This window comes from Danio aesculapii, chromosome 15 (assembly GCF_903798145.1).
Source record: "Danio aesculapii chromosome 15, fDanAes4.1, whole genome shotgun sequence".
In the NCBI taxonomy this organism is placed as follows: Eukaryota; Metazoa; Chordata; class Actinopteri; order Cypriniformes; family Danionidae; genus Danio; species Danio aesculapii.
This window is the reverse complement of record NC_079449.1, coordinates 35,570,186-35,590,134: the sequence shown is the minus strand read 5'-3', so window position 1 is coordinate 35,590,134 and position 19,949 is coordinate 35,570,186. Positions and strand designations below refer to the sequence as shown.

The following is a 19,949-nucleotide window of genomic DNA, read 5'->3' as shown; positions in this document are numbered from 1 at the left end:
TGTGTGTGTGTGTGTGTGTGTGCGTGTGTGTGTGTGTGTGTGTGTGTGTGTGTGTGTGTGTGTGCGTGCGTGCGTGCGTGCGTGCGTGCGTGTGTGTGTGTGTGTTTTCCTGTGGGGAAATTGTTTTTTTTGTTTGTTTTTTTACTATATTTAGGCTTTAGGTTTCTCTTGAAAATACTTACTTGATACATAAAATTCCTTGAATTGAGTGTACGGTAATGTCCCTTCTGATATTTGCCCAAAAAAAAAAAAAGGATTATGTAGTAACAAAGAAGAAGTTGGAATATAGATAGAGGAAACATGCTAATAGACTATAGGGAAAGTAAGAAGTTGACGCAAACTATGTGAGACACATAGAAATAAATGTGTAACATTGTTAATATATCTATAAAACTGGAGGAACTGATGTAACAATGGTTTTAAAATCTTTTTTCTTTTGACTTTTTTTTGCCTTTTCTTTTTTGTCTTTATAGTTGTTGCTTTTTGTATTGCTCTGTGTTACGTTAGGGTCATAAAATATAAATATAATATTAAAAAATAACTATGCGAGATACTAAAACTAAAAACAAAACTTTTGACAATTTGGGGCACTAGCAAATTCTGTAAATAAACTTTATATTCATTCGGTTTACTCCCTTTATTAATCAGGGGTCGCCACAGCGAGATGAACTTATCCAGCATATGTTTTACACACTACTGAGATTTTAGCTTACTTAATTCATCTATACCGTATGTCTTTGGACTGTGGGGGAAACTGGAGCACCTGGAGGAAACCCACACCAACACGGGGAGAACATATATGTAACATGTGTATGTATATATATATATATATATATATATATATATATATATATATATATATATACTCACTCGGGGACATCACTTTTCTCAGAGCTGCTAACTATGATTTCCTTTTGGTTACTTTCTTTTTCGATTTTTCCTTTTATTTGCTATTATTTTGCCTTCCCCCCTTTTTTGTCTTTCTTTATAAGCTTTTTCAATTGTCTGCTTCTCAGGAGTATGAGTTAGGATGGCCGTCTTCACACACTTTCATTTGGATTGTGTTCTGGGGGGATATTTGAGAAGTGTTAGCATTTCATGAGTAGACACATATCCAGGTTAGCTGGAAACATATGGCACATCTATGTAGACCATGCACAGTGAATAGATCAGCATCAGTGAGTGAATTATCTGCAGGTGGAACATCTGCAGGGGGAGAACCATCTAAATCTTCTGTCGTGGCAGGCTGGAGCTCAGGATTGGGCCAGTCTGACACCATGAATAGTGCAAATGCTTCAGCAAGGAAAATTTCTCAGTTATATAAAAAAAATTCCAGTGGACCTAAATCCAGAAGTGATGTTGCGTGGTGTCACTGCTGACATGAAGGCCTCATTCACAAGTCCTGCTGTCTGGTAGACTAAATTTAACTTTGCCTTATCTCTCACTTTACCCCAGAGCATTTGTCTCTCTTTATCTCACTGCCACGTTTTAGAAAAAAAAAATTCTTAGCAATTCTGGCTAATCTTCAGCTAGCATCATCACATGGTTTTATATGCTGATAGTTCTTCAATATGTATGATATAAGTTTTTCTACAGTACTTAAAACAAATTTCATTGGCACAACAGTTAAGTTAACAGCAAGAAAAATTACATGCAAAAAAATATATTTTTATGAAGAAAACATGCTATCCACAGCATTATAAATTCCTGTCCTTCATGGTCGAGGGGAAATGGAAGGCTTGAAAACAAAATTGTTATAGAGTAGTATATAAAATCCGTTGCCAAGATACAGGGGTGTGTCACATTACCCGATGTCTCACAATACCCCATTCTCCCCTACTGTATTGTAGTATTTACAACTCTGTTAATTAATACTAAAACATACTGTAGTATTAACCATAGATAAACTGTAATAAACACTGTAGTATGGTTTAGTTTTTACAGTAAACTTTGTAGTAAACTTAGTAGAGTATTGTGTAATTTTGTTTATATTACTGTAGTTGTTGTATTACCTCAGCAAATCTATAAATTATCAGATTAATTAAAGTGCTTAACTAGTATGGTTCAAAAACACAATAATTAATTCATTCATTTTCTTTACAGCTTAGTTTCTTTATTATTCAGGGGTCGCTACAGCGAAATGAACCACCAACTTATCCAGCACACATTTTACGCAGTGGATGCCCTTCCAGCCGCAACCCATCACTGGGAAACACCTACTGTATACACACTCATTCACACACATACTCTACGGCCAATTTAGCCTACCAAATTCACCTATACCATATGTCTTTGGACTTGTGAGGGAAACCGGAACCCATACGAACACAGGGAGAACATGCAAACTCCACACAGAAACACCAACTGACCCAGCCGAGGCTCGAATCAGCAATCTTCTTGCTGTGAGGCGAACGTGCTACCCACTGCGCTATTATTATTATTATTTTTATAGCTGTTGCATAAGCAGACACTTTAACATGTCATTAAAATTCAAAACCACTTTCATTCTTTTTACCCTCAAGTAAAAATGTCTGAACCACACATTTATTATCTGTACACACAGTAGATACCTTGAGGGACCTGTAAAAATATGTGTGCTTTCTCCATGTGCTTAAGCATGTGATTTGTAAGTGTTTTTACTTGTCAGTAGGTCAAATGTGATCTGAGGTGAGAGCTAGTTTTTGGTTTAAGCTTAAAACTATGTTCCCATGAGGGGTTTTTCCCTTTTGCACCCAAACTTTCACAAAAACAGAGTGTCTGCTCTGCACACAAACACCTAAAGGGCTGTGAAAAAGAGCAGGAAGGCAGATGAAGGCAGCGTCTACTGATTCTCAGAATGTTCTGTACAGTGAGATCCAGTCAAATACCACAACCTGTCACATGCCACTCGTCAACTTGCAATATCAAAGTACACACAAGCCTAAACGAAGGCTTTTGAAACCATGGCTTGTGAAAGGCGTATACATTTCAACATGTTGCTTTATAAACTGTTTGAAATAAATTAGTATTTAAATCATCAAGCAAACTGTTGTGGGATAATATAATATAATATAATATAATATAATATAATATAATATAATATAATATAATATAATATAATATAATATAATATAATTAAAACATATATTTTACTTAAATATTGACTTAATTGAATCAATTTAAATCATCATATGAGCCATAATCATTTATTCATCATTTATTTATATGTGCCAAAAGTTTATTCTGGTGTGTGTTCACTAGTTGGAAGATTTCAATAGGCAAAGATTTAAAAAAGATTATCTTTCCCATTAAACGCTTACTTAAATTATTCATTTTATATTAATGAACTATTTATTAATTAAATCTGTATTGAATTTATGTAAAATAAGTCTATGATAATAAAGAGACCCTGGAACATTCGACATGTGAGACAAACTTGCATGAAATATAATATAATATAATATAATATAATATAATATAATATAATATAATATAATATAATATAATAGGCTGCTCTGTGATGCAGTGGGTAGCACGTTCGCCTCACAGCAAGAAGGTTGCTGGTTCGAGCCTCGGCTAGGTCAGTTGGTGTTTCTGTGTGGAGTTTCCATGTTCTCCCCGCGTCCGTGTGGGTTTCCTCCGGGTGCTCTGGTTTTCCCCACAGTCCAAAGACATGTAGTACAGGCGAATTGGATAGGCTAAATTGTCCATAGTTTATGTGTGTGAATGAGTGTGTTAGGGTGTTTCCCAGAGATGGGTTGCAGCTGGAAGGGTATCCACTGCTTAAAACATATGCTGGATAAGTTGGCGGTTCATTCCACTGTGGCAATCCCAGATTAATAAAGGGACTAAGCCGAAAAGAAAATGAATGAATGATATAATGTTAGGCAGCAAGAAGGTCACTGGTTCGAGTCCAGGCTGGGCCTGTAGGCATTTCTGTGTTCGCATGGGTTCCTCCAGGTGCTCCGGTTTCCCCCAAAGTCCAAAGACACAAGCTATAAATAAATTGGGTAAACTAAATTGGCCGTAGCGTGTGTGCGTGTGTGCACTGTGGTGACCCCTAATAAATAAGGGACTAAGCTGAAGGAAAATTCAGGAATTAATGAATGAATGAAAAATATATTATTATTAACACTGTCATTTATGTCTCAATGCAAATCGATTAAGTTAATTTAAATTTAAGTGGAGTGAACATTAAACAATTAGGTTTTCCCCAAAAATCTCAAGAATTGTGTTGATTCAGCACATTTTAAATAAGTAGTTTATATAAGCAGCAAAAATATTTTTTGAGTGTAATATAATATAACATAATAAAAGCTATTTTATTAATTTTCTCTAACATAGAAGATAATTAAAGTATGAAATTGCTTTTTAACCTATTAGATAAAAACGTTCATTGCAACACTTAGATGTGTCTATGAATACACATTGTGTACAGAAAGTATTCAGACTGCTTTAAATTTGTCACTGTTTGTTATATTGTAGCCATTTGCTAAAATAATTTTAAGGAGTAATTTTTTCCCCTCAGTGTACACAGACATCACCCCATATTGACAGGAAAACACAGAATTGTTGACATTTATGCAGATTTATATAAAAAAAACTGAAATATCACATTGTGCCAAGTATTCAGACTCTCTGCTCAGTATTAGTAGAAGCACCCTTTTGATCTTATACAGTCATGAGTCCTTAGGGGAAAGATGCAACAAGTTATATTTGGGGATCAACAACTTAGATTTGGGGATCCTCTGCCATTCCTTCTTGCAGACTCCAGTTCTATCAGGTTGAACGGTAAATGTTGGTGGACAGCCATTTTTAGGTCTTCTTTATTTTAGCTATATGTTGTTAGGGTCATTGTCTTGTGGAAGGTAAACCTTCAGCCCACTCTGAGGTCCTGAACACTTTGTAGAAGGTTTTTGCCAAGGAGATCCCTGTATCTCTGGCCGCATTCATCACTCCCTTAATTGCAACCAGTCATCCTGTCCCTGCAGCTGAAAAACACTGCCATAGGATGACGCTGCCACCACCATGCTTCAATTTTGGGACTGTATTGACAGGTGATGAGCAGTGCCTGGTTTTCTCCACACATAGAATAAGGCCAAAAAGTTCTACCCTGCTCTCATCAGGCCAGAAAATCTTATTTGTCACCATCTTGGAGTCCTTCAGGTGTTTTTATTTTTAGCAAACTCTATACAGGCTTTCATGTGTCGTGCCACTCTGCCATAAAACCCTGACTGGTGGAGGGCTGCAGCGGTGGTTGACTTTCTTCCATTTCCTGACTGCATCTCTGGAGCTCAGCCACAGTGATCTTTAGGTTGTTCCTTACCTCTCTTACCAAGGCTCCTCCCCGATAGCCCAGTTTGGCCGGACGGCAAGCTCTAAAATGGGTTCTGGTCATCCCAAACCTCTTCCATTTAAGGATTATGGAGGCCACAGTGCTTTCAGGAACCTTAAGTGCAGCAATTTTTTGTAACCGTGGACAGATCTGTGCCTTGCAGTTATTCAAGTTCCTTTGACCTCATGATTCTCATTTGCTCTGATATGCAACCCCACCCCCTCCTGCTTTTCACCTTCGTCCACGCCCAAAAACCACCCATCCATGGTGTAGAACAATCTCAAGGATGATCAGAAGAAATGGACAGCACCTGAGTTAAATATATGAGTGTCACAGCAAAGGGTCTGAATACTTAGTGACCATGTGATATTTCAGTTCTCTTGTAATAAATCTGCAAAAATGTCAACAATTCTGTGTTTTGCTGTCAAAATGGGGGACTGTGTGTGCATTAATGAGAGAAAAATGTACTTAAATGATATTAGCAAATGGCTGCAATAACACAGAAAATTTTAAGGGGGTCTGAACACTTTTTGTACCCACAACTCAATGCATTTAGGCATGTAGACATGGTCAAGATGACCTGCTGCAGCTTAAACCGAACATCAGAATGGAGAAGAAAGCTGATTTAAGTAACTTTGAACATGGCATGGTTGTTGGTGCCAGACGAGCTTGTCTGAGTATTTCAGAAACTGCTGACCTACTGGGTTTTTCATGCACAACCATCTCTAAGGTTTACAGAGAATGGTCCAAAAAAGAGAAAATATCCAGCGAGCGGCAGTTCTGTGGGTGCAAATTCCTTGTTAATGCCAGAGGTCAGAGGAGGACGGTCCGACTGGTTCGAGCTGATAGAAAGGCAACAGTAACTCAAATAACCACTCATTATAACTGAGGTATGCAGAAAAACATTTCTGAATGCACAACACGTTGAACCTTGAGGCGGATGGGCTACAGCATCAGAAAACCACACCAGGTCAGCTAAGAACAGGAAACTGAGGCTACAATTCGCATAGGCTCACCAAATTTGGACAATAGAACATTTGAAAAATGTTGCCTGGTCTGGTGACTCTTGATTTCTGCTGCAACATTCAGATGGTAGGCTAAGAATTTGACATCAACAGCATGAAAGCATTGATCCATCCTGCCGTGTGTCAACGGTCCAGGCTGGTGATGGTGTAATGGTGTGGGGGATATTTCTAGGCACACTTTGGGCTCGTTGGTACCAATTAAGCATTGTATCAATGCTACAGTCTACCTGGGTAATGTTGCTGACCATGTCCATTTCTTTATGACCACAATGTACCCATCTTCTTATGGCTACATCCAGGAAGATAACGCACCATGTCATAAAGCGTGAATCATCTCAGACTGGATTCTTGAACATGACAATGAGTTCACTGTACTCAAATGGCCTCCACAGTCACCAGGTCTCAATTCAATAGAGCACCTTTGGGATGTGGTGGAAGGGGAGATTCACATCATGGATGTGCAGCCGACAATTCTGCAGCAACATTTCTATTTCCAAATATTTCCAGTACCTTGCTGAATCTATGCCATGAAGGATTAAGTTTTCAAAGCAAAAGAGGGTCCAACCCAGTACTAGTAAGGTGTACCTAATAAAGTGGCAGGTGAGTGTGAGTGTGTATGTGTTTGTGTATATATACATATATATATATATATATATATATATATATATATATATATATATATATATATATATAGTTGCATTTGACAACTAAGTAGGAAATACATTTTCACATCATATTTTTCTTTGACCTTTAAATTGATCTTTTCACCAATAATGCCCCATATCACTTCACTTTTCTAAATCAAAAATAATAACATTTCTAGTAATAAGTAAACTGACCGCATTTTCCTGCATATCACATATCAGGATATAGTGTAAACGCTCTAATTTGTCAGATGAGATAATACAACAAAACACTTTTTTTTTTTAAATCAACTTCCCTGTATCCTGTTCCACACATACATTGCATAACACGAGGATATATCAACAAAGAAGCTGGAATACTGGGAAATGAAAAAGAAAGGGAGGGTCAGATAAAGACCTTTGATCCTAGAATATATGTTTGCTGTTAAACTAGTTCAACACATCCATTCAACACATTCTGTCAGTCTTCATCCACATCAGATCCTATTGGAATCAGGACTTTACAACAGTAAGGTATATTTATATTTTTCCCTCTCATTTATGTTAGATTGTAAATGGTAAACATTTCTGAAAGCAGCATCTGATACATTAGTAAGATATTTAAGGAAACTGGGCTTTTATTGTTCTATGATTATAGTAATTGAAGCTAATTAAGGTATGCTACTCAGACTGCGTTAAGAGTGTGTATTTGCCTCAGGCAGGATGAGTGTAGAATATTCTGTTTAACATGCCCTTAATGGAACAGGACGCATGCATTGAATCTGTTGGTTTAATATTTTGATTCGATGGTAGACTAGGCTTAATAGACCATTTTGAGAGATATAAACAAAAACTATGGTCCCAACATATTATTTGTTTTACATTTTTAATTTCTATAGCTTCTGATAATCCAAAAAGAGCCACATATTGACAAATAATGTTATGATAGTTGTTTTAACATTTAGTTATGATTGAATTGCCTCTTCATGAAGTAGTTTGATAACAAGCAGAAAATGTTCATGGGCCAATGACATGACCACACTGAAATGTATAACTGTGTTTTTCATCAGAGGTGGCATTGCTACTGAGCATATTATAATTTTATAATGAGATGAGCATTGACAGTCCGTAAGGAGACAGGAGCATATTTGAATTCTTTAACATTTATATGACTAATTACTATAAATCTAGCTGTCTACCAACTGCAGCTCTTATTGTTCAACAAAGACCTAATTTTGTGTTGTAAAACTAGTTTCTAAATAAGTCTAAACAAATTACTCTAAAAATAATTTGTTTCTGTTGAATTTCTAACATTGCATGCAATAGCCAAAACATACATTGTAGGGGTAAAAATTGCTGTTCTTTTATGCCAAAATCATGTTCTATGAAGATATATTGTAAATTACCTAATGTAAATATGTAAAATCAACATTTGTGCTTAGTAATGTGCATTGCTTAGGACTTAACTTGGTCAACTTCACAGCCAATTTGTATTCAGATTTTTTTTACCTTCAAATCGTTGCATCTCTGCCAAATTCTGTCAACAGAGAGCTTATTTTATGTTCAATCCACCTAAATTTGTAAAAACTAATAAGTTAACTTCATTTCTTCTTGTTCCTTCCAAAACAAATCAATAGTGTGGAACTCAGCATCCAGGGTCACATTTAGTAGCACTCAATATACATTTCCTCTCATTCATTTTCCTTCGGCTTAGTCCCTTTATTCATCAAGGGCCACCACAGTGGAATGAACTGCCAAATTGTGTCCTTCCAGCTGCAACCCAGTACTGGGAAAAGCACTCAATATCGTACTGTATATAGTTATATACTTAATTATTAATTAATTCATACATCAATAAATGTATTTTTTTTTATCGTTATCTTTATTCAAAAAGAATATGTATCTGAATGTTCAAAAAACATTTGTGTTTAAAACGAACCCTTATTTGAAACAGAAAGCGTTTATTTAATTAAGCTGCAAAAATGGTTCGATTTGATACATGTGGTATCACAACAAATGCACATACAGTATATTACCACCAGAGCAAGACTTCAATGAACAGTTATATATAGTGGAAATCAGTCAATTAACACATAACATCTTTTTTTTTTTTTACCAGATATTAGTGTCATGTAACATCAACGTAATTAATAACATAAATCAATGGTCTCAAACTCAATTCCTGGAGGGCCGCAGCTCTGCATAGTTTAGCTCCAACCACCTCCAACTCACACCTGCTTAATAGCGTCTAGTCATCTCGAACACCTTGATTAGTTGGATCAGTTGTGCTAGGGTTGGAGCAAAACTGTGCAGAGCTGCGGCCCTCCAGGAATTAAGTTTGAGACCTATTACATAAATAAACCTCAAGGAATACATTAAGTAGTTTATTCAAAAAAAAAAAAAAAAAAAAATTCTGCTATCATTTACTCTTATTTCACTTGCTGCAAGATTGTTTTTTTTTCTTCTGTCGAACACAAATAAGTACTGAAGAATGCTAAATGAATGCCAGTGACTTCAATAGTATTTGTTGTTCCTACTATGGATGCTTTTTTCCAACATTCATAAAAAAAACATAAACATTTAGAACCACTTAAGTGTGAGTAAACGATGAGGAAATGTAAATTTTTGGGTGAATTATCACTTTAAATCCTGCAAAATTGAAAAAACCCTTTTCCAAACTCATTTTAAATGTATAGGCTCCAGTATTTTTTAAAGTAATAAACTATTTCAAACCTTTCTGGACTTCCTTAAAAATAAGTACTGATTCATAACCTATTTAATTGTAAGACATCAATACACATATTTACTTCCTTTCCCATCAGTATTATGCACTCTTCTCGTAATGTTACACAATCGGTGTATACATGAATATCAGATATCAGGATGCAAGAAGCAATGATTTATTATGTGATGCTGGACCACAAAACCAGTCAGGAAAGTACAATTTTGGAAGCATGTCTTCTAAAAGTCGAATGAATAAACTTTCTGTTGATGTACAGTTTGTTAGTATAGAACAATATTTGGCCAAGTTACAACTATTTAAAGATCTGCAATCTGATGGTTTAAAAAAATCAAACAATTGAGAAAATAATCTTTGTATTTGTTCAAATGAAGTTCTAAGAAATGAATATTGCTAATGAAAAAATTTGTTTTTGAAGAAAATTTACTGCATGTATTCATGCAGCATGATCTTGCTTAATATCCACATGGTCGTTGGCATAAAATATAATTTGATAATATATATACACCATTGAAGTCAGAATTAAAAGCCCCCCTTGGAATTTGTTTTTCTTTTTTAAATATTTACCAAACAATGTTTATCAGAGCAAGTACATTTTCACAGTATGTCTGATAATATTTTTTCTTCTGGAAAAACTCTTATTTGTTTTATTTTGGCTAGAATGAAAGTTGTTTTTATTATTTATTTTTTACTATTTTAAGGTCAAAATTATTAGCCTCTTTAAGTTATATTTTTTTCAATAGTCTACAGAACAAACCATCGTTATACAATAACTTGCCTAATTACCCTAACCTGCCTAGTTACCCTGATTAACCTAGTTAAGCCTTTAAATGTCACTTTAAGCTGTATAGAAGTGTCTTAAAATATCTAGACAAATATTATGTACTGTCTTCATGGCAAAGATAAAATAAATCAGTTATTAGAAATGAGTTATTAAAACTATTATGTTTAGAAATGTGTTGAAAAAATCTTTTTTCCGTTAAACAGAAATTGAGGAAAAAATTAAATAAAAAGGGAGGCTAATAATTCAGGGGGCGAATAATTGACTGACTTCAACTGTATATATAGTTTGACTTTTTACAAATACAACATTCCCATATGCATTATCATTTGTGACCCATTTTCACACTGTTAAAAATATAACGTTGAGTTAACTTAAAACTTCTAAGCAACTGGCTGCAAAGAAATTTTGAGTTTATTAAGCTTCAGTGGTTGAAGATGTGCCAAATTATTATTTTTTAAGTAGACTGAAAAGGCTGTTTTAAGTCAAGTATAATTTATGGAATAATTTGGCACAACTTCATCCACTGAAGCTTAATAAACTACAAATTGCTTAAAAATGTTAAGTTAACTCAGATTTTCATATTTTACAGTGGTACCTGCTCAAATGAAGTAATCAAAATTCAAAGTCTCCTCAACTGATTTTTTTTTACTTTCATTAAACAAACAGTTCCAAAAAAGCAGTTAAATCGTTTTTATGAGTAAATTCAACTCTGAGCTCAAAAATATGTCCACCTAACTTACAATTTTAAACTGAGTTACCAATTTGTAAGCTGGATTTTTAACAGTGCAATAAGTGCTATTTACACTAGACACATTAGTCTTACACTTTATGGCCATTTTCTGAGCATTTTTTTTTTTTTTTTGAACACTCAAACACTATTTTTCATTCGTCAGTGCTAAAATCCCAGTGGTTACAGTAAGTGTGCTGAAATATAACACTGAGGCGCTCACGGTGACCCAAGTTTGATTCCTGGCTCAAAGTCCTTTGTTGATTTCTTTAATAAAGTGTCTGTAGTCTCCACTGTTATATCCTAATAAAGGTAAAAAAAAAACACACTTAAAAATAATTAGAATAAAAAAAAAACACTTAAACAACACAATGTAACTCTAAATGTTTCCTTTTTTTAATGAGCAGTATTGACCGTATTCTACATTGCGGAAGAGCGCTTGTTTTTTCTGATTGTTTTAGAAACTCCGATTCTGTTGCCTAGGAGAAATGACTACACTGCAAAACCTAACAGTGAAAATCACTAAATGAGATAAGTTATTTTAACTTATAATGTTTAAAAAGTTACTTTGACTCAATAAAACTGTTTTGGTAACTCATAAATTGATTATATTAGGCAGAACTCTAATCAAATGAGTTGTGAATTAATTAATAAATTTAATTAATTATTTTTTTGTGTTAACTCTAATACCAGAAGATATACCATACCATTTGAGTATGTATATACTTTGGACTTTAAGTTAATTAAACTAATAGTGATTTTATATCTGCACTTAAACTGTTTAAGTTACTAATACTCTAAAGGTTTGATGATATCAACACAAATGATATGTGTATGTGACACAATTTGCCACAATTGGTTTCCTTAAACAGTTTGAGTTAGCTTAACTTATCGGGTTTTACAGGGTAGGAATAATAACCGGCTGAAAATGGTCAAACTACTTCCTCTACAAACAAGTGTGTTCATGACTATACAGACAAAATACAATAATATAATAAGAAAACATAAGTTTGCAACATCATGCCGCAGAATGAGCTGTTTTTTTTTTTTTTATTGTATGCCCATATTCACAAAACATTAACATCAAAATGTTTTAACATATAAAAGAGAATGTACAGTCTTGAGAGTGAAAGTAACAGAGAAATTAATGTAAAATAAATAAATAAATAAATAGGGGAAGAATAATTAAAAGTACAATTACATCATCTTAGAGTAGTCTTTAAGTGTAGGTTATAACAAAAAGTGTAAATGAATGTCAAGGATGTTGTATTAATTTAAGAGAGCTCTTTTATGTACTCCCAAAGGGGAGACCAAATTGACCAAAATCTATCAGATTTTTTGTTTGTCATAGGTAAGTTTTTCTAATGGTAGCCATGTAGCAATCTGTGATATCCACATTTTAAAAGATGGAGCTTGTGATGCAGACCAGAGTAGCAAAATACGTTTTTTAGCTAAATATACCAATACAATAAATGAATGAGCTGTTTTTTAATGTCTAAAAATGAATGGAAGTGAATGAGAGCGAAAGTCTCGAGCCAAAAAGATTCAAATGGCTGATTAAGGTCAATATATATTGTCCATTCCTAACAGACAATACATCATTGAAAAGGTAATCTTTGTAGTCAGGAAATGTATAACTCTCAGTTAAAAAAGACACTACTAAAAAATAGTAGGCCCATGTGGAATCTTTTTGAGCTTGTCATTCAATTTATTTTGAATTTGTGAAAATATACATTTATGTAGTTTTCATATTAATATCAGCATTATTATTGAATGATATGCTAATGTTTAGATAGCTTATTGTCAAGTAATATTTTCTATCTTCCCTTAAAGGAATTTTGATTATAAATCTAATTAAATCTTTAAATATTGTAAATCTGTAAATAAGTTACTTAATTTTTTTAAGTTTTCAGCTTACACTCTAAATCACACAACTGAACAAAAGTTTAGTCCACTTAAATTTGTAAAAAAAAACCAAAACAATCAAGTTAACAATTGATTTGTGTTGGGACAACATGAAGGAATTGTGTGGAATCGAGCATTTTTACGGTGCTCAAAACCATTTCACATAAATCTGCAAATTTTTTATTTTATTTTTTATTTTTAATAGCAAATAAAGGTCTGCAGATTCTGTCTGGCCCTGCTTATGACTTTTGTGGTCCAGGGTCACATTTTGTATCCAAGCAACTAAGCAACATTCTTATTTGTCTTCTCATTTGCTTTGTTTACTGCATTCCTGCTCAGATTTAAAGCAGTTTGAAATACAAAAACAAAGTGAGTCACTGAATCACGTGGCGCTTCAGTATCTCTACATCACAGCGGCAGCAGCAGAGTGACTTGCTTTGTAATGATGACAGTGTCAATAACAGGTCGAGCGAGTTAAACGGCGATACAGAGACTCAGTGCTGCATGTGTTAAACAAAAGCCTTGTCACTGGAATTCATTACACACAGCTTACTAAAGCAAGACTGAGATGCACTAGTATCGTATTGTCATATTCAGAATGGAGAGGTCACTTTCGCCTGACCCTCAATAGAAACACGATCAGTTTCCCACTCGGATCTGTCACAGGAAAACCTGAACTACCATTCAAGTGTTTGGAGTCCATTCTCGCTCTAAATATAGAAACAAAAAGCGATAAACCGGGTCAAGTGATTGTTGATTTGGTTACATAATTGTTTTATTGATCGTTTATCTTTGAACTGTAGCAAAGTTTACTTATTTGACTACTGAGCTTAAGTGAGATGGGTTTCTATACAAGTTTCATGATGTGATGCGTGGATTCTGTGGTATTAAGAAGTAAAATGTGAATGTAAATGTAACCCTTTGGATAGTCTTACTACTCAGAATTGTTGTGGTATATGATTCCAAGTACTAGTTTGGGCAGCTTGAACCAGTCCAAGACAAGCATTGTCTATCAGTTGTCAACAGTGATAAATGGAGTGTTACGGAGAATGAAGTGAATCATAATAAATTAACCGAACTAAATTGAGTATAGTCGAATGTGAATATGATTTCACAAACATAAACTTACTGTACTCTTATGGGTAGCATATTTTATTCACTTCAGAAGTGAAGTGAACCAAACTGAAATGGTTTCTGATGTAAAGTAAATGTAATTGAAGTGTAAATGTAACTGAAGCAAGCTGAAGTAAATTCATTGTGATTACAGTTTTACATTCAAAGACATTTACTATAAAAAATGCTAGTTTCCACACAATTCCTTCATGTTGTCCCAACACAAATCAATTAACATTACATTTTTGTACAAATTTAACTGAATTGAACATAAAACAATTAAGTTCTCCCCCCAAAACTAAAGAATTGTGTTGTTTCACCTCATTTTAAATAAGTAGTTTGAATAAGCAACAAAAGTCATTTTTGAGTGTTGATAGTGATGTTTATATTTGTTTTCACTTCAAATTGAAGTGACCTGGTCTAAACAGAATTAAATTGAAATTAGTGAAATTAAATGTGAAAATTGTTTTAGTCATAAATGTAATTTTACTAGTAGAATGGAGTAAATCATATAAGGCAAATTAAACTGAATCAATTGTGAATATGGCTTCACGATCAAAATTATTATTTTCAGGAACAAATTTAAATGAGTGAAATTGAATGTGAAAATATGGAGTGAATCTAATTTAATCAAAGTGGATTTATTGTAAATTTACTTTCAAAATCAACATTGTTTTGGTTTTTTTTTTTTCCTGGTAAACTACTCTGAAATTCACATGAATTGAGTGAAACTGAATGTAAAAATGGTTTTAGTCACCTAAACAAGTTCATTACATCAAATATAACTGAAGCAAATCAAATTGGGTCAGTTTATGTGGATGTGGTTTTACAGGCAATTCTTTCTTTTACACATTATTATTATTATTATCGAGTTAGAATGATTCTACGGGCCCACGCAGTTTTGTGGCACCCAGAGATACTATTAGGGCCTCTTTACTCTTACCCGCAACACCCACCTCCACTCCGCACTTTCGTTCACCCATGAAATGTTTTCATAGGGCCCGTACTGGCCAGCGGCACCCCTGATTATTATTCTCATCATCTTCCAGGGCAGTGTCAAGTAACTAGAAGTAGTGAATTGTACTTACAAGATTATTAAAATGAAATGTAGATTATTAAAGTGCAAATAGAAAAAAATATATATATAATAATAATAATAATAATAATTATATATATATATATATATATATATATATATATATATATATATATATATATATATATATATATATATAAAGTTCATATAAACTGGAAGTTGCTGAGACTTTTATTTCAGGATGTTGATGTGCTTCCAATTAAAATGGACTATTAAGTGTATGGTGCAAATTGTCAGACTTTAAAGATAAATAACCAAAGCACTGGAAAGAGCTTGTACAATTTTACACAAAACAGCCACTAGATTATCCAAATGACTAGTCAGAAAGTAAACTTATTAGTTTCTGACAAAATATTTAAAACGTATTTTTAAACGAGAAAGAGGTCACAGTATCGGAAACCGATTACGTATTCTCACGTGCAAACTGATACAGCAACATGAAACGGTAAATTCCACATTTAGCTTGTTCTATGAGCTGTCCTCGTTAAAAGGCTTAACACACTACACTTATGAATGATAAACTAACAGTCATCGCCACCAAAACCTGTATATAAAACGACACAGGAAATTGAGAACCATTTCCTAATCAAAAACGGCTTTGAAAGGAGTGCACGCTTTCCCAGAAGTCAGATTATCCTCTAATTCTTCTCAACTGCACACAAGTTTTGGCCTCGTCCCAACGAGGAAGTGAATGCAACGAGGAGGAGCAACCTATCTAGGTGAGATGGGCGGAGGTGTACAATTACATAGGTGAGGGTTTTGGTCGGGGGCAGGGAAACTCTAAACAAATTTGCAGAAGCCTGTGAGAAAGGCAGCGAGTGTTAAACTGCATTAGGGGATATCGGGTAGCATTGATTGTTGAGTGAAATATAAGACTAGAAAGAAGTTACAGAAATAAGAGAAAGGAAGTATAGTGCACTTTAGAAAGGGAGGGGTGCAGTGTCTTTTTGCTTGTTTAGAAGTCACATCTGGGTCTTTCACTGGTCAGACTGCTTTGGTCTCTACGGCCAGCAGATTGCAAGAAGACATTAATAGCACGGACAAAACCATGAGGGTGAGTGAAACAAACTAGTTTTCTGTACTCGTAGAGGAACGTTTCAAAGTTTACTTGATAACTTAATGGGCTATTATAGGCTGCCTCACCAGAGGCTTAACATTAATTGCATTGATTAAAATAGACATTGTCTTTTTTATGTTATTTTTATTATACTCCATCATCAACATTGGAAAGAAAACGACTTTTAAGATAGCTTTTGGATGCCACTGATTTGTGGAAAGCAGGCGGCACCCAGTCTCGCTCTTAATGTTATTGAATAGGGAAGAGACTACACCTGCAATGCCTCTGCTGGCCGCTAGAGGCTGACTCTATGCCAATCCCATGGTCTCTTCATGTTAAAATGCCCAATTTGCTGCAGATGTTTACAGCATGGTGGAAAAGTAGCTAACTTTTCCTCTTCTTAATAACTGAGAGGGGCCTGAATTGTTTAATTTTTCATCCGTTTAAGTTGTATTCTGCATAATCAATGGCGTGGCCACTTGATTGACAGGTGCTGGTCGCCTTAATGTCCAGCCTCTGAACTTGGCATCTCTGCCATGTTAGTGCTTAGTGCTTTGTTTTGCATTGTTTTATGTAGTCAATTTTATTTTTTTGGCTTGGTATCTTACAGTAATCAAATAAATCTGGAATGGTGTTTGGTTTGATGGTGTTTGGTTTGACCATCTATTTTGGGCTTCAATTTATTTTTCAGTCTGAAACAGTCAAATATGTTTTGCCTGAATTTTATATACCCCCTAACACAGACTGTTGTTGGTATGTGAACGTAATTGCTTGCTTTACTCTTAATTAGGGATGCACGATGTTGGAAAAACACTTCATTCACTGCGATTATATAGTGTGATATAAATGCAATTTCAGCAGATGACTTAACTTGTAAAGACTGGAAGGATTCTGTAGGGGAGTGTAAAATACCATGTTAAAATGACAAGCATTGTTAAATACAACAGACAAAATATGCAAATAAACAAAGATTTAGGATTTTCTGGGCAGTCAAACAATATTCAAAAGCAGAAATTAAATCACTATATAATAATAATAATAATAATAATAATAATAAGAGCACTGTATCATTTTAATTTAATTCTTCAAAACACATGCAAATAATAAACTTTCACTCGAAGGTTAAAATAGGAAATGACTCCACAAATGTTGTAAACTGTCTGGTCAACTATAATCCAGACTACATTGCAGATCCCTGCGATGTGATTATTGTGGACTCACACATTGCAATATCAATCCTGACATGATATATTGTTCAGCCCTACTCCTAATGTGGCTAATGTATGAAAGCAGTATCCTAAAATGTATGCAGTGTCAAGAGGTCGAAGGCCAGATCGGCCTACTTTGGGTTCAGAAATTACCTTCAATAACTGGGTAATGTCACAGACACTGTCCATGTATGTATTTATTTGTTTATTTATTTATTTTTTGTTTTTTTAAAATACGGTTTTATAAATGTACGGAGATAAAAGCCCAACAACCGTTTTTTATTATTATTATTATTTATTTTTTTTTGTACAGTTTGCATCACTGTGTCTGTTTGTGTTTTCTATGTCTGAAATCAAATACTCTCTGAATGGGCACTTCTTTTTAATTAGCAATTACAGTGACTGTTAAAAGAGATTCACAAATTATATTGTATGGCCACTTGTGATAGGAAAATGTCTATTGTATGCAGACTACTTAATCTTATTGGTAGTAGTAGTCTAGTTCATCCAGGTTCTTTTTGCCTGTAGTTTGAATATTATAAATTAGTGCATGCTATTCTGTTGTTGTTGTTTCAGCATGTTAACAGTGTTAGCTAAATAGGTGGCAGCAAGTGACAGTCATAATTATACATTCATTAGATTTGTTTAACAATGAAGAATGAAGATTCATTGAGGAATTACATTTATGAAGACCTTTAAAAATGAACTCAAAAGCAGTTGAATAATTCTGGAATGTCATTATTTAATCATAAGTCATTAAATAAGTTACTCACTGATTCACTGAAAAACACAGAGCTGATTAAGAATAAAACTAGTATTACTTTCTCACATAAAAAAACAAATACATTAACAAAAACTTAACAGTCTTGTTTATGCAGCTCTTATAGGAAAGATAAAATATTGCTCACTCATTGATTAAAAAATTTAATTAACTTGATGCCAAAGTAACTTTTAAGAAAATGATACATCTTTAAATGTAGCAAATCAGAATTTGAGAAACCGAATCTGTGGTGCAGGAAAACAGTAATGAGTAATGAGTTGTTTTTGTGAGTGAGTGTGGTGGACTATAGCATTTGCATAGGTAGATGGATGGATAGATATTACAATGTCCCGATCTATATCCTTTGGGTTTTTTTATAAATATATACACACACACACACACGCACGCACACACACACACACACACACACACACACACACACACACACAGTTGAAATCAGAATTATTAGCACCCCTGAATTATTAGCCCCCCTGTTTATTTTATCCCCCAATTTCGGAGAGCTTTTTTTTCAACACTAAACATAACAGTTTTAATAGCTAATTTCTAATAACTGATTTTTTTTTTATCTTTGCCATGATGACAGTACATAATATTTGACTAGATATTTTTCAAGACACTTCTATACAGCTTAAAGTGACAATTAAAGGCTTAACTAGGTTAACTAGGCAGGATAGGGTAATTAGGCAAGCTATTGTATAGTGATGGTTTGTTCTGTAGGGGCTAATAATTTTGACCTTAAAATGTTTTTAAAAAAAATCAAAACTGCTTTTGTTTTAGTCGAAATAAAACAAATAAGACTTTCTCCAGATAAAAAAAATGATCAGATATACTGTGAAAATTCCCTTGCTCTGTTAAACTTCATTTGGCAATATATTGTAATATATATATTGTATATATTTTGCTTTGTTCATGGTATATTTTGACTACTGTACACACGATACATCCATAGTGGGTCAAAAATCCTCTTTTGCATTTCAGTCATTTGAATACATCTAGTTCCTGGGAATTAAGGTGCATTTAACCTCAGGTTCAGCTGCTAAATCTGATATATTACTAACAGCAGTCTGCAAAGCTTGGCAGCAGATTGGCATGTGTAACTAATCTGGTTTAGCATGAGTCTGCTTTGATGCTTCTCACCTGAGAAATATCTTCCAATTTGGGCTTGTAAGGTACGGTCTTGAGTTTTTTTCTCTTTTTTTTTGATTACTGGATGTATATTTATGTATTTATTTGGTATACTGGATGAGTTGAATGTTCAAACTATCCTTCACATTTTTTCGTTTTTATAGTTGACATTGTTAGTAAGCTTTTGAAGTTCTTCATACAATCCTCACTTTTATATATATAAATTTATTTCCATTATTCGTTTCTTTTCATTATTTTAATGTAGTTATTTTCATTATTTATTTCTTTTCATTATTTTTTTATTTATATCCATTATTTAATTCAATTATTTATTTATTTTCATTATTTATTTATTTATTTATTTTCATTATTTTTTTTCATTATTTATTTATTTATTTATTTATTTATTTATTTATTTTCATTATTTTATTTTCATTTTTATATGCATTAT

General features: G+C 33.7%; 1 protein-coding gene across 2 annotated transcripts in view; it reads left to right on the top strand.

The window, feature by feature from the left end:
• The first annotated feature begins 7,417 nt into the window (after positions 1–7,417).
• The window catches only part of LOC130242243 (transmembrane protease serine 4-like), a 38,088-nt gene continuing 25,556 nt past the window's right edge, over positions 7,418–19,949 (top strand). The window contains exon 1 of one of the 2 annotated variants that reach the window (XM_056474288.1): positions 7,418–7,496. Coding sequence is in view for 1 of the 2 variants with exons in the window: in XM_056474287.1 (XP_056330262.1) it covers positions 16,376–16,381 (6 nt within the window). In the remaining variant the exon portion in view is untranslated. Of the gene's footprint in view, positions 7,497–16,080; positions 16,382–19,949 lie in introns of those variants that run through there. The other variant, XM_056474287.1, reaches the window with a different exon arrangement.